Here is a 14,745-nt window from a genome sequence, read left to right as displayed (position 1 = left end):
GGAGAGATTTCTGATCATTTGCCACAGACTTCGCTGTCCTTCCACAGAACAACATGCTTGGAGAGAACCATTTCCAACTGTGAGAAGTGGGATATGCTCCCACCATTCTCTGGCTGCACTGCCCCTGCACGTCATGTCAGTGATCTCGTTTCAACCCTCTCCACTTCTGCATCTCAGCTCTTCTCCAACAAATATTACCACAATATTGCTCCAGGACTACCTGACAGTTCTAAACCTGTCAAGATGAGAATGAGATGAGTGCAAAGCCTTGTGAAAGAACAGGCTTGGAGAATTTCCAAAAGTTCCAAATTCTCCTTCCCTTTCAGTGGAGAAGAAAATGTAGTTTTGTCCTCTTGTGTAAAAGGTGCCAGGTTCATTTTGGCATACATTTCAAAGTTACTTAAATTCACCTAAATATCAAGAAGCCCAGTGGTATTTGCATTTATTCTTTTTGAGGTTTTACTATCAGAGAGATCAACAGGTAAGAAAATAAACCAGAGAACTGATGAACCAAAAACTGAGCAGCTCAGAGGAAAAATGTATCTTAGACATCCAGGGCACATCTTCATTTTCCATACTGCAAAACATTCAGCTTAAGTTGCAAGTGGAGTGCAATTCTTGCCCCCTTCCTCACTCCTCTGGATTCAGTATTTCCACCACTTTACTGGCACATTAAAATTCACAATACACATCTCAAGATGTCCAAGATGCCTTGCAAAAATTTAATGTGTCTTCTCTCATAACCCTAGGGTGAAAACCAGAGAAAAACTCAACAGTTTTTCCCACCACAAAAATAACCTGTAAAAGACAGCAGCTCAATATTCCATAACTCCCACATGTATTTCCCACATTTCCCAATTTTCACCAACAGCATGTTCTGGACTACAATACCTACGTCTGCAGACCATGTCCTCTGTTAAGCAAATGCTCAGAAAAGCCAAGGCCCATTCCAGCTGCTCTATTCCTGCTGCAATGTGTTGTAAGAGTTCCTGCTCACTGACATTTCCAACCCAAGCATTTCAGGGAAATCCATGATCTGCTCAGTAACAAACCAACAGAGGCACAAATCAAAAGCTGATTAACAGATATTGGTGTCAAAAGCAAGACATCAGTACAAAAGTACTGACTTTAATTTTTTTTTAAGTCACAGCCCTGGTAGAGCACAGATCTCCTGCAGTGTTAGGAGCTTTTGAATTTTGAATTGAGATGTGTGTTGCCAGCTGGCCAGTGTAAAATACAGTAAGATCAGAGGTCTGGCAAAGCACAGGGGTATTGTTGTCACAGGCAGGCCTGGCTACTGCTCTCAGCAAAGCAAATCTACAGAAACACTGCAAGAGACTGACATTCATAGTTAAATTTTTCAATCCTGAAACAACTGAATATCATGCTAAGAAAGATACAGAAGACAAGAATTGCCAGTTTACATTACAAGCAGATCCTACAGCTTCAGAACCACTGAAACCACTGATTTCTGTTACAGGACAGCCAAAAAGGTGATCACAGGTGGGAGAATTGAGCAAGGTCGTGTTTAAAGGGGGACAATGAGAGCAAGGAACACAGGAACAATTGGATGGCAGCTGCACATGAACTCAGAGCCCTGGGGCTTTGTACTGCCCTATCACGACCCACTCATTCTTTGGATTCTCAGAGTCCAGCAAATAACCACAGATGATTACTAAAACAACCTTGGTTTGCTTCTGCCAGTGGAAGAGAGGAGTGCTTTTCAGGTGAGGAAACTCTTACACCTTTATAAGAATTATTTAAATGGAAGAAAACCGTCTTCAGTTTATCACAGCTTCTCTCAGAATACACTCAGTGTGGAAGGAATCACAGGAAGAAATCAGGAAGAAAAAAGAAAAGGCCTGTGAGCCTACCCCAACTCAAAGACTAGGCAACAAAATCCTTCAGAAAAAGACTTCAAAAATCAACAGGACCCACTGAGCCATCCGTAATTTCAAAATGTAAGTTTGGGAAATGCACACGAGTTTTGGGAAAATATACATGAGAAATATCTGCTTCTGAATATGCTGTACTGATTTAATTCTGTTTTGCATAGTTTTTCCCTTTGTTTTCTAACCAATGAAAGAAACTTAGCATCAAACTGTAATTACTTAAAACAAGGAGTGAGATATACACATTACAGTTTTCCCACAGGGAAATCTTGCTGCTGGACATTACTGGGAAATAAGAGCATATGATGAGTATATAAAAGGGACAGGATCAATAAAACATTACTTAGGAAAGAGTTCAAGCACATGAGACAGCGAGTATCATGAAGTGAGTATAATTTAAATACAAGAAATACTTTGATTCTAGAAAACATCTTTTACTAGAATAAAAAAAAATAATTGATGGTACTCAGTTATACCCCAGGTTGCATTATATGTCAACTTGAAGCACATCTACATTAACATTTAGTACCTAAGAACATAACCTGCTAAAGGTGCCAGGACTACCAATTTGTTTTTCACACCTGATAGCTGACATAGCACTCACTTGGCTTTACGGCACTAAGCCCAACACCCTGAAATGATGCAGCTTCCCTATTTGATTTATAAATAAGTAATGCTATTAAAAACCCCATCTGTTCTGTAACTTCTATCTTCCTAGACTCAAAGCTGGTATATTTTATAGTCTTACGACACAAGGCCATTAAGTGATTCAAACAAATGTTAGGAAAAATTCAAGTTTTTACAACATGGTAGGCAAGCAGCTTCCAGAAGGATTCTTCCTTTCTTAAAAAGCAATTGCTATCTTTTCAACCCAAAACACCAGAAAGTGTTCTTAAGAGTTTCTTTTGTGGTAATATTCAGTATAAATGTAGTGCAAACAAATGTTTTATGAGTTAGCATGGTTTATTGAGTCTTTTTTAGGTTATTTACTTCAATTGTGAATTTTGGGTGAAAACACTGACTGTAAAACCCTACACTGCTGTATTTTCTAATAATAGGCATCTGTTCCCCTTCATTAAGTCATACAATGACAGTTTTCTTTCAGGAACAGGAGAGAGCTGCATCACTCTGTGTAACCAGTTATACACCCCACAGCTCCATCACCAGTACAGCAGCACCTTTTCCAAGCTGAACATTTCATGTACTATGCAGGCATACAGAGCATCCTCCAAGTCATAAGCAGCAATCTTTTCCTGTCACTCCTCTAAAGAATTTGCCTTAATTTAAGAAGAAAAAAATGTTTTTTACTGAAAAACTCTTCTACATTGACTTTGGGGAAATAAAATATTTCTCAACATTTCATGTGGAAACAGGCTTGTTCTTTAACGGTGGAAGGTTTTGAAAGACCTATTCTTTTAAAGTATTTTTATTCTTTTTTTTAATAAACAGTAAGATATTTGCCTGTAATCTAAGAAGTTGCATCAATCAAACTCTTGAAGTTATTGGCAGCAGCAATCTGAACAAACGACCACCACATACCACATTCCCCAGCCACACATTACACAGCACCTGCAGGAGGGCAGAAACCTGACCTGCCAAGTCATTGCCCATCACTTCTGACAGAAACACAACAGCTTGAGCAGGACTTGACAAATTCCTCTTTAACTGTAAAACCATCCTTTCTGGAAGAAGCAGAAGGCAGAGGTACATCCATAACTAAAAGTATATTCCCTAATGGAAAACAGGTTTTGAAGATGGCAGGACAGAAATATAATAGATGGAAACAAAGTAGAATTCAAGAACCTACTCTAACCATTTATTGAATGATCTTAGAACACCTAACAGCAGACTTTTTATAACCAGACAAGTCAGGTAGATTGTCCACACTAGAAGTAATTATGCATTTGCCTTTAAAAAACTTTCCTCTTTAGGAACAAGTGTTTCTCTGCTGGTTTTTTGAGACAAGACTTCCTTTCAATAAAAGAATGCTAGTTTTTAGCTGTAGTTAGAATATTACTTTACATATCTTTTTCCTGGCAGCATTACCCATTAAAAGGACTTCCTATGAACAGCTTTTTCCTAATTCTTGCCCTGGTGCCTGGCTTCTTGCTCTTGCCCCTCAGTGCTGAAAAGATCTTGGAGGGTGTACATGGAAAAACAGGATTTGCAAAACTTCCTCCTGCTACCTCTCCTCTTCCTTAGAAGGCTATTTTTAACCCAGGTCAGCTCACTCACTGTGAGTCACAGCAGTACCTCATTTACAGTTACCCTGCACATAAAAGGAAGTGGCAATTGCAAAGGAAAATACACTTGGAGCTGCAGTTCAGCCAATGCTTGCCCCACACCCCAGAGCAGACCTGATTCAGACATAGCTGTTTTCTGTGGAGGAACTTCCAACACGTTATGCCTGTATGAAAGCAGGGATTTTTTTGCAATTACCACTGTAATGTCATGTTTCTTGTTTTTAAAATGTTTTACTTGCTGTAGAAACAGACAGACTTACAAACTAACACTCTACAAACAGATTTCACAGACGCCAAACATCCTTCCCAGAGATCCCAACTGGTCACACAGTTGAAGACAACTTTTACAAAACTCCTTCATGACATCTCAGCAATAAGGTCACAACTGACAGCACGACAAAAGAGCATCAGTATGCCACAGCATCCCACCCCGTGAAAGGTTCACATAGCACCAGAGGATGTCAGTGCAGGTCTCCACACAGACCCAATAATATAATGGCAGCAACATTCTTGCATATTTCAGCTGCAATAGAGGAACACGGCTTTTGCTCTCCTCATCAGATTTCAGAGGTGACTGGAAGTATCTCACCCACCACACACATGTAGAACATCAAGCACGATGAAACCCTCAGCTCTGCCCTCACAACAATAGTTTAGATACAAACAGTGTTAAACACCAGTCAAGAGTCTATAAAAACCCCCAGTCACGGTGCTCTAACAACTGTGATGGATTTTGGAGAGGCAGAGTACAACACCTTTGACTTTGTACTATCCTAGTAACAGTGCAAAAGCTTTTGGCTGATTTGGAAAACATAAGGACAACAAGCTTGAGCAAAACGAAAAATGTCAGCAAGAGCAAAACTGTAATCCAGATATAATTATGTCCTAAAGAGGCTTGTAGGAAGTTCTAAACTGCGTAACACAGACCAGATTAAAAGTTCATTATCACCCAAGGGCCATGTCCTCCTGTGTTAGAAGAATACCAGCTGAACACTGCATATATTGACCTGCTGTGTCATGCAAAAGATCTACAAGAAGGCTTAGGTTTTGTAGGGAGCAGGAATTGGGTTTTAGAACCTGAAACCAAAGCATATGTTTGGCAGTATTCTTCACACGTGGCATTTTCCCAGGCTACTCACACAAAGATGTCGTCTTTTGGCAAGATATTATTTAAACCTTCATCCATTTGGAAGATTTTGTGGAATCTGTGATTATACACGTCTGTCACCACCATCTAGGACAGCAAGTGAGATTTGCTAAGTGATTATAGTAAAAGCTTACATAAATTTAGGCAAATTACCTTTAAATTCAAGTAACAGCTTATTCCAATTCTCTATCACAATTGTCAGCATGCCAACATCAGTTGTACTTTACTTTTCTGTCCCTTATCTTAAACCTCTCTTTGCAATGAGACTATCAGAATAAATACAGACTGTTTCATGCATCTTTTTAATCTTACAAGCAAAGAACAGCATTTTAACTTATTACAGTTTTGTCACTAACCCATTAAGTTCAGCTTATCACCCATATAAAAGCTAGGCCACGAAAATGCTCTAAGAACAAACATTTATCAAAATTACTGTCTGCATTTATCCTTACATTTTCTGCAGGAACACCAGAGAGTTTGGAAAGTGATTCACACAGATCCGAGATGGCCCCCATCATTGGCACCACAACCCGATACTAGGAACAAAGATAATGTTATACTTACACCAGGCAAAATAAACCCATGAAAGGCAGAGAGCAAGAAAATGGAAATAAAACTTTTAAACTCTTAAATCTTTAATTTTCAGGAGTTCTGCTAAATTTAAGGTCATAACCATACACTTGAAGGTCTTCTGGATCTCAGCTTTACCTCACTATGCAGTGATTTGGAGGGAATGAAAGCTGTGAACAGCTTTCTGCTGTGATCAGGCTCAGCAGTAGTAAAACCCAGGAAAAAACATAATCACCAAGCACAGCAGCTTGCTCAGAACATAAAATTGTTGTTTTTTTCTGTGATAAAAAACATCTTAGAGTCATTCTCTTCAATGCTGCTAAAGGTCAAGCCGAAAATCTTGACAGACATGGAAATACTGCCAATCAGTTCCTCCAAAACTGCATCAGGACATCCAGTCATTCTCCTTGGGTGCCCCAGCTTGTGCTTCTGTGACATGTGGCAAGCACAAGGCTACTTTAGGGATGTGTGTATCCATTTGAAAATAAAGTGGGGGTCAAATTTAAAACAAGTCTATTGAGGAGGCTGAAAAAGCAAACATGTAGGTTTTTTTTTGGTTTTTTTTTTTTTTTGTTTTTTTTTTTTTTTTTTTCTCCCAAGAGGAGTTTTCAATTCTGTTTGAAATTCAGAGGCCTAACCCATTTATAATCACAGAACCATAGAATATGCTGAGTTGGAAGGGACCCACAAGGATCATCAAAGCCCAACTCCTGGCCCTGCACAGGACACCCCAACAATCCCACCAAGTGCCTGAGAGCATTGCCCAAACATTCCTTGAACATTGAGAGGCTTAGTACTGTGATCACTCCCCCGGCGAGCGTTCCAGTGCTCAACCACCCTCTGGGTGAAAAATCTTTTCCTGATATCGAACCTAAAACTCCCCTGACTTGGCTTCAGACCCTTCCCCTGGGTCCTGTCACTGGTCTCAAAAGTGAACAGGGAACCTGCCTTTTCCTTATGTGAGGATGCTGAAGACCACAAGGTCTCTCCCCTCAGTCTCCTCTTCCCAGGCTGAACAAACCCAATGATATCATAAGGCTTCCCCCTCCAGACCCTTCACCATGTTCATGGCTCTCTTTGGACAGTCTCTAATGATTTATGTATTTTTTGTATTGTAATGACCTAAACTGCCCCCAGCTTTTGAGGTGAGGCTGCCCCAGTGCAGAGCAGAGGACAGTCCCCTCCTTTGACAGGCTGTGCACCCCAGGGCACAATGTAAGTTACATCTTAACATTTTATAAGCACATTGCCGTTTTCAGGGAGCAGCACAACACACAGGTCAGCTCACCACAGAAAGCCACTTCCAGCTGACCATGACCTTAGCTTCATGAGCCAAGATTTTATGAAGTCACTTGATTTCACATCCCAGATTTTTCATCACAAAACCCATAGTACCTCACTCAAAGGTGGACATCAATGTCCTTTAGATTACTTTAAGAGTCTCAATTTTAAAATCTAATAGAACTTGGATGACTTAAAAGAAATTTGTGTCTTCAACATGCCTCACCTGGACAGGTCTGCGCTGTGGGTCTGCATATACCAGGGTAACTTCCATGAGACGATCCCTCCTCAAGGGCAGTGGGAGAGTTAAGTAACAGAAGGGATCAAAGGTCACAGAAACTTTAGAGCATTTGGGACAAACAAGGGTAGACTTGAAAAGACCATGAAAAATATCCACAATGATGGAATCATTCCTCAGCCTATGATTCTCCCATGCCTCTTTTGCCACTTCCTATAAAAACAATTTAAAAAAATATGTATTAGAAGTTATTTTGTGCAAAGATATCTACAGTGGGTTGAGCACCAGGACCAAAGAAAACTTGGAAAATTGATACTGATAGGTCCACTTCATAGGGAAGGGGCACCATCAGTATGTGTATGTCCAGCATAACACACTGGTATTTCTTCTCAGTGAAATTAGGGCCTAGCATCAAGTCAAATTTCATCTATCTGTTCTAGCTGAGTTTGATCAGGTGTTCCTTGGTGCACACAATGTTAGAAGCACAAATGGAGCTGAGGGGACAGTGACAGGGTCACATGTTGATCTTCAGGACAACCAGGTATGCTCCACTCTCCAGAAGGAATGGAGTGCTGCCTGTTGCTTTGGAAAGGCAACTGCAGTTACAGCTTTCAAGAAAAAAGCAGAGTTTTTTGGTCTTGGAAAACGATGGCCATATTTCAGAAAGACAGTCTAAAAGGAGACAAATTACAATTCCCTGAAGACCTTCACAAAACAACTTATAAACTCCTTACCAAAGGGCATCTGGCATTTGTCTATTCACGGCAATCACAGGCTGCTCTTAGCATGAGACTTTTAGTCTCAGGAAGAAAACTGAAAACAAGAAACTTATTGGGCCTCTGTCAGGTCAACCTCATAAGATAATTACTTTTCTCTATTTAGGTAGAGTGCCACAAGGCATGACACGGCTGTCCTGTGCCAGGGACACTGCTCTGTAGGAAGGATGTTTGTGTGGCCTGCGAGCAGGAGGGCCAGGAGGAGTCCCAGAACCCAACCAAATGCCCTGGGAAGCAGCACCTGCCCTATCCTTAAGTAAAGGGCACTGTACCGAATCAGGTCTGCCATTGGCATCCTTCAGCTCCAAGTAGGGCTTCTTCTTCACTCTGTTCAAATCCTCATGCAAGCCATCTAGTAGGAAAGCCAAGAGCTCCTGGGAATCCTGCTGCTGGTATCCTGAGAACTGAGGAGCAAATCGCCCAACCTGTGTCTGAAACACAAAGGCAGGAATGAGGGGATACAAAACACTCAGGCTGTGGCTTCAGCACAGGTCAGCTCGCTGCAACCTTCTGCTGGCAGCAGGCCACGGTGAGCTGGATGCTAATGCATGGAAAGGTGCCAGAACAATCCCCCCAGCTACTTTCAGTGTGAGAAGCAGCTCCTCACACTGAAGCAATGAGAACATTACACCAATAAACAAAGTTATAGACAAGGGGGTGCATTTTGATCTTCACTTTATGATTTAAATGTTTAGATTTGTAATGCACACCTTTTCTCACTGACCAAAGTTCACAGCTGGCAATTCATACGACCTTGCCTAGTTTTGCAGCAAAGACCATTCTGATTCATCTGTACATAGCCCTCAGGCTGGGAGGTCATTTACTAAGTAACATTAAAGAGCAGTAGCAACTCTGAGGAAAGACACTGGGAAATTCCTCCCTGTACCCCAAAAAGCATTCACAAACAATGAAACACTGAAGCAATTCTGTCCTTAGCCTTCATAACATCAAACTATGTGGCAGGCACACTAGCTTTCACTGTTTCTTCTGTCCCAGAGCTGTGCTACAGGAACATGACACACTTACTTTAAACATACGTGGGGCCACATGAGACTGTCTCCCAGACCACATCTGTTTAATGAGATCTGCATAGGCTTCTGCGATTTCTCCCCTCATCCCCAGTGGGTTGTTCTGATTTATTTCAGCTTCATATTTATCTTCCAGGAAGTAGTCAGTCAAAGGAGGAGTATTGCTCAGGCACTGAGAACGTATTAAGAAAATTAATTTACTGCATGGGACAATGGACTTGTGTGACAATGAAACAACAAAACCAACTTTCACAACAGAACATGCACCAAGTTAACAAAACTGGTGAGACTTGAGAGACTGTTTAGTAAAACAAAGAAAAAATTAATCCGCATTTGAAAGACTGATATCTAGAAAATTAAAGCATAATGGTAAATACAAGAAAGAAAATAACTGGTCCTTGACATAACTAGTTTGCATGATAAACTAAAATTGAAGTATGTTTAAGTTACTTGAGTAATAAAAAATTTTAAAGTTGATTCTTAACTAAGTCCAAGAAAACAGAGTAGCTAAAGGTTACCATGAGACATCTGAAAATAAAGTCATGCTGAACAAAAAGCAGGGCAGCCCAAGTTTATTGTGGTGTCCTGAATACCACATGCATAATGCATTAGTTATTTTAAGACTTGTTCCAGATTTCAAAGCCATCACACAAGTGACTGAAGTAATTTCACAGCACTAGTACCACACTAGAAGTTTGCCCATTCCTTAAATCGAAGACTGTACAATTTGTCTCATATTTTGTTTGAACTTCTTAGCAAAAAAAATGCAGGTTTTTGCATTCTTTAAAATGAACAAAATAATCCTAAGAAATTAAGTTCAAAATTAAAGAAATAATTATTAGCTTTGCATCACTGTTTCAACCTTAACACCTTGCACAATGAACCTGAATCCTTCCTGTGGCTTTTCATGTTCTTAATTTTTCAAGAATCCTTAACACAGGCCCAGAACTGCATGCAGTGACTGCATGCAGCCATTTGTGCAGCCCACACAAGTCAAAAGATCCTCCACGTCAGCCCATTTTTGGCAGGGCACAGCACTGGGACCTTATGTTAGTCAGGCACCTGTTCAGTACAACTTCCCCTGGCCACTTCAAATGCCACATATTTCAGATTCAGTCCCTAATACTGTAATATGTTTTACAGTACTAATGAGCTAAACATAAGCCAAACTAAACATGATTTTTTGGTCTGCTTATTTTTGAGGCGTACTCTCCCCATGAAATCACATTAACTATTCTTTTTTTTTCCCCCACAGATTTTAATTCACAATATTTATGAGACTGATCTTTTATTTAATTCTGATCAGGACTCTCTCTAATTCTTACCTGTAATGCAGAATTCATGAAGCAGGTATTTCCAAGGTTACTGAGTCCACAGAGTCCAGGTTGTGAGAGGGAAGCACTGTCCCTGCAGTTGTAAGAGTTACAGACAAACCCAGAACCTCTGGGAAAAAAGGCAGTACAAGTACAGTGAACTCCACGGTGAGTTTGCTGAGTCTCAATAATACTTAAAAGTCACATTAAATACAAGTCAGAAAACTGATTACTGAATTTTTTTAACTGTTTCTGCTGCTTCATAGGGGCTAAAGCTGAACACCAGGAATGTGAAATGTACATGCTAACTTTGGAAACATTAATGCTTACAAAGTCTATTATTTATTTATGGCTCATAACACATCCATTTCCTCAGTCTGTAAGCAAACACACTATCCTAATGCAACAAGAGTATATAATACACTTTAAGAAATAATAAGGGAATTATGATCTGTACCTGGAAAGGCTTCTACCACAATGGCAGATAGACAAAAGAATATAAACCCTTTCCTTATGCTGAGTCACCTCAAAAAACAGGCAATGCTCTGGCAGTTAGTAAGATCTGGAACATGCACTACTTATGCAAGCAAGGAACAGCAGAAGGCAGTGGTTTCAAAAAGCAAAGTTTGCTAAACAAGTACACAAGAGTAGTAGAACTCCTCTAGGGCACCATCACACTCCTTTTCTATACAGACATGGATGCATGGGATCATTCACAAAAAGGGTGACAAAACAAAAAGAACATTCCTGCTCTTACCCCCTGCCCAGGTGGGAGCTGTTCAGTCCATAGGAGTTACTGCTATCACCATTAGTAATGACAGAAGTGGCAGACACTGAGGAATAAGAACTTGCTGATGATTTTGAAGAGGTAGTAAAGTTTCTACTAATTGCAGTGCTTGATCTGGGAGAAAGGAAAAAGAAGCAGAAACAGTGCTACTACTTGCTTTATGCCCAGCCCCACCTCCCACAAAACTCCAAGGACTTGCTGAGCTACAGTTAATTACCCCACACAGAATTTACTGCTTTAATCTGTTTGATCACATTGCCAAACAATTGTCTGGAACAGAAACATCAGGAAAAAAGTACCAGAAGTAGGAGCAACAATGATTGCTTAAAGGCAAATCTGAGTCCCAGACAGAAATAAGTAGCAATTCAGCGTGAGAGGGAAGCAAGCTTTAATTTTATGAGCAAACCACCTTGAAATAAGCAAGCAAACCCCCCACACACACCTTAAGACCACAGAACACCCTACCTACATTAAAAAGTGACCAGGTCAGTCCTTCCCTACCTGAAACTCAGACCATCTATTTAAACACAACATTAATCAGGAAGAAGATAATCAACAAGGCACTAAAATTTAACAGCGTCCTGTCATACAGAGTTTCATTAAAAAAAGGCAAAACCACAAGACAGTACTAATCTTGACACTAATTAAGTTCTCTATAGTAAGAATTGACTGGGATTTGGTCTAATCTCTCCGTCTCTGCCCAAATTAACACAAAAAAAACCAAAAGTAAAAAGGTGCAAGACACCAAGAGCCACAAAACAGTGGATACTAACCCCAAAACAGAGCAGAGAACCAGCAGAGAATAGGGCTCTCAAGCTTCAGCTTGTCCATTTAATCTTTTTTATTACGGCCCTTGTTTTCAAATGATACAAACTAAAAATGCATATTCATAGCTCAGATGGTACTAAAAAAATGTTCTGGAAAACCTCTGTGGGGAAAAACACTATACAACAATGAACAAGCGAATGAAGCCCATGACAAGGCAGAACAGCTGGACATCATCAACAGTTCGGAAATATAACGGCAGTAAAATAAATACAGAAGTACACAAGTTACAGGAGGAGCTTCCAGATGAAACTGGAAACTGTGTTTGGAAAGCCCCAAACACAGTCAAAACCTGAAGCACCCTAAAATCTTCACCAGCCAGCACAAGAACAACAAGAGTAAGAACAACAACAACAAAAAAAAAAAAAAAAAAGGAAAGTATCCTAGAAAGAATGAGATCTACCAGAATAATTGAGAGAACCATTTCTGGAACAATACACAACATTCTGTTACATAACTTCAAGATTACCTGGACGCCAAAGTAATATCAGTGGGAAAGCAGAAGGTCTATACAACAATTATCAGACTCATGCTCATATGCGTGGGTTTCAAGGGTCAAGAATAAAACAATTTAGGTAACAACAGCATGTAAATCCATTAAGAACACATTTTAAGTGTGAAGTAGTGAATGATCTAGAAGCAAAGGGGATCAATCTAGAAAATGTTAAGACCTGAGAACTAAGCATCTCTGCTTCACACATTTGATCTCCCAGAGCAAGAGCAGAGAAGCTCAGAAAATCACATTAAGAAAATCTATTGCTGAAAAAGGAAAATGAGAACAACCTCCTAAGGGATTTCAAGGTTTCCGACAGAAGCATAGAGACAGGGTTTCATCAAGAGTCACATGGCAACTAAAGAGTTCCAAGTACTTCAACTGCATCCTACACAAAAAAAAAAAAAAAAAAAAAAAAAAAAAAGCTAAGTATTACAAAGGAATATAAAAAACAGATCAGAAAGCAAAGGTAAGACACAAGTCACAGAGTAGGGAAAATCTACCCGCAAAGTCATCCAGGATCCTGAGCAAGTTCCAGCTAGAAAATTGGGAAGGTTCATGTAAGTAGCAAAACAAGAGAGGTTAAGAGCTTTCCATGGGAGATTAAAAGAACAGAAACCAAATATATTTGGGAAGATAAAGAATTCCACATACTCCTACATTTTAGAAATTACTCATCTCTTTGTAACTACTGAAGAAAGCATTTCCTAAGGACAGCTGCTCCTCCTCATTTCATAAGATGCTCACAAAGGCAGCCACTGATTCCAGGTGAAGGGCACAGAGAGCAGCTAAGAAAAAAACATTTTGTCTGAAAGCTTCCTACTTTAAGCCTGGAAAGCCATTGTTAATGACCCCACAGTACTGCAAGCTCTCAGGACTGCCTCATTTGCACACAGTGACAACAGAAGACCTGGATGCCAAATATTTATCCCCAGTGCCACAAGAAGGGTTTCTGTGGAATGTGCAAACTTTGACTGGTCAAAGGCAGCTGCCCCCTCTATTGCCATCTCTCACAGTATGTGACTTCTGCTCCCTCAGAAATGGAGGCTCCCAAGACCTTGCTCTGAAGTAAGAGAACACAGTTATTTCATCTTTGAAATTTGTGACTTGGAACCTTCCAAAATGTTCTGGCTTACTCAGTGGATTACCACTGAAACACAACTTCATCTTCACAACACTGAAGCACACTGTCCCCATCTGCAGGTAAAGACAGCTGTTTTCTCTTGCTACAACAACTATCAAAAACCAATACAAATGGCAAGTGAGGAGAAATCTGGAGATTTACAGGACAAAGAGGATAAAATCAAATCACTCTAAGCCCAATGGTTGTTAAGTAGAAAAAATACTCGTAACCTAAACAACTTGGAAAAAATATTGTAAAAGACTTTCAACTGGTAGAAAGCTGAGGCCACCTTCAGAGCACAGAGTAGAGTCAGTCCTCCTCCTTCACACAACCAATAATAAAATAGTAATTTTGTGACAAAAAGCCTTTGTCAGAGCCAGATTACCTAGGATTTTGTTCAATTGACAAAGCAGAGGCGGTAATGGATGCTCATTTAGGATGTTCTAACATGCAAAAACCTCCATAACTTATGTTACATCCTCAGGGCTCTTCTGCAAGCCTAGCATCTGCTGCAAACTCAAGCACTTCAAAGTCAGGGAATAAAGATCTGCACACAAAATATTTAGCCCAGTTGCTGAAGGGGTCCTCTGAAATCACACAGTGCCATGAGTAAACAGAAGAGCTGGAAGAGGAAACAGCAGGAAAATTCTAGCTCCAACCAAAGAACCAGAAGGTATTTTACTGCTGCATATTGCAAAGGGAGACAGATAGCTACCAGGTAGACACTAAATACAACTTCACTTCAGTTTTCAAGTACAATACCTGATGGAAAATGTGTTATTTTTCACAAACTAACACAACTTCTTTTTGCCTTTGCTAAGGAAATTATATCCAGGATGAAAAGAAAAAGTGTGCTAGGGCTGAAATGGAATTAGGCTAGTTCAGGACTTTATTTTTAGAGTCCTGTAAGTAACAATTTAAGAATACTAAATTCGACAGAGTCATTGATATAATATCCCTTCAGAAACAAAGTACGCCTCTAATTTTGAAATTCTATAATCCATTCTCTCTTCTACAACTTTGTCTAGA

The 14,745-nt window shown here is 40.0% G+C and overlaps 1 protein-coding gene across 3 annotated transcripts in view; it reads right to left on the bottom strand.

Annotated features, from left to right (window-relative positions):
- The window catches only part of USP4 (ubiquitin specific peptidase 4), a 31,732-nt gene that overhangs the window by 8,766 nt on the left and 8,221 nt on the right, over positions 1 to 14,745 (bottom strand). Inside the window, exons 7-13 of one of the 3 annotated variants that reach the window (XM_021533225.3) lie at positions 11,246 to 11,389; positions 10,501 to 10,618; positions 9,174 to 9,347; positions 8,420 to 8,578; positions 7,360 to 7,584; positions 5,735 to 5,818; positions 5,275 to 5,369 (exon numbers count right to left, since the gene is read on the bottom strand). In XM_021533225.3, the coding sequence (XP_021388900.3) occupies positions 5,275 to 5,369; positions 5,735 to 5,818; positions 7,360 to 7,584; positions 8,420 to 8,578; positions 9,174 to 9,347; positions 10,501 to 10,618; positions 11,246 to 11,389 (999 nt within the window). The remainder of the gene's footprint in view (positions 1 to 5,274; positions 5,370 to 5,734; positions 5,819 to 7,359; positions 7,585 to 8,419; positions 8,579 to 9,173; positions 9,348 to 10,500; positions 10,619 to 11,245; positions 11,390 to 14,745) is intronic. The other 2 variants (XM_021533234.2, XM_077786101.1) reach the window with 2 other exon arrangements.

Source organism: Lonchura striata, chromosome 12 (genome assembly GCF_046129695.1).
Source record: "Lonchura striata isolate bLonStr1 chromosome 12, bLonStr1.mat, whole genome shotgun sequence".
NCBI classification, from domain to species: Eukaryota; Metazoa; Chordata; class Aves; order Passeriformes; family Estrildidae; genus Lonchura; species Lonchura striata.
Note: the sequence above shows the minus strand (reverse complement) of the source record. Positions and strands in the feature narration are given on the sequence as shown.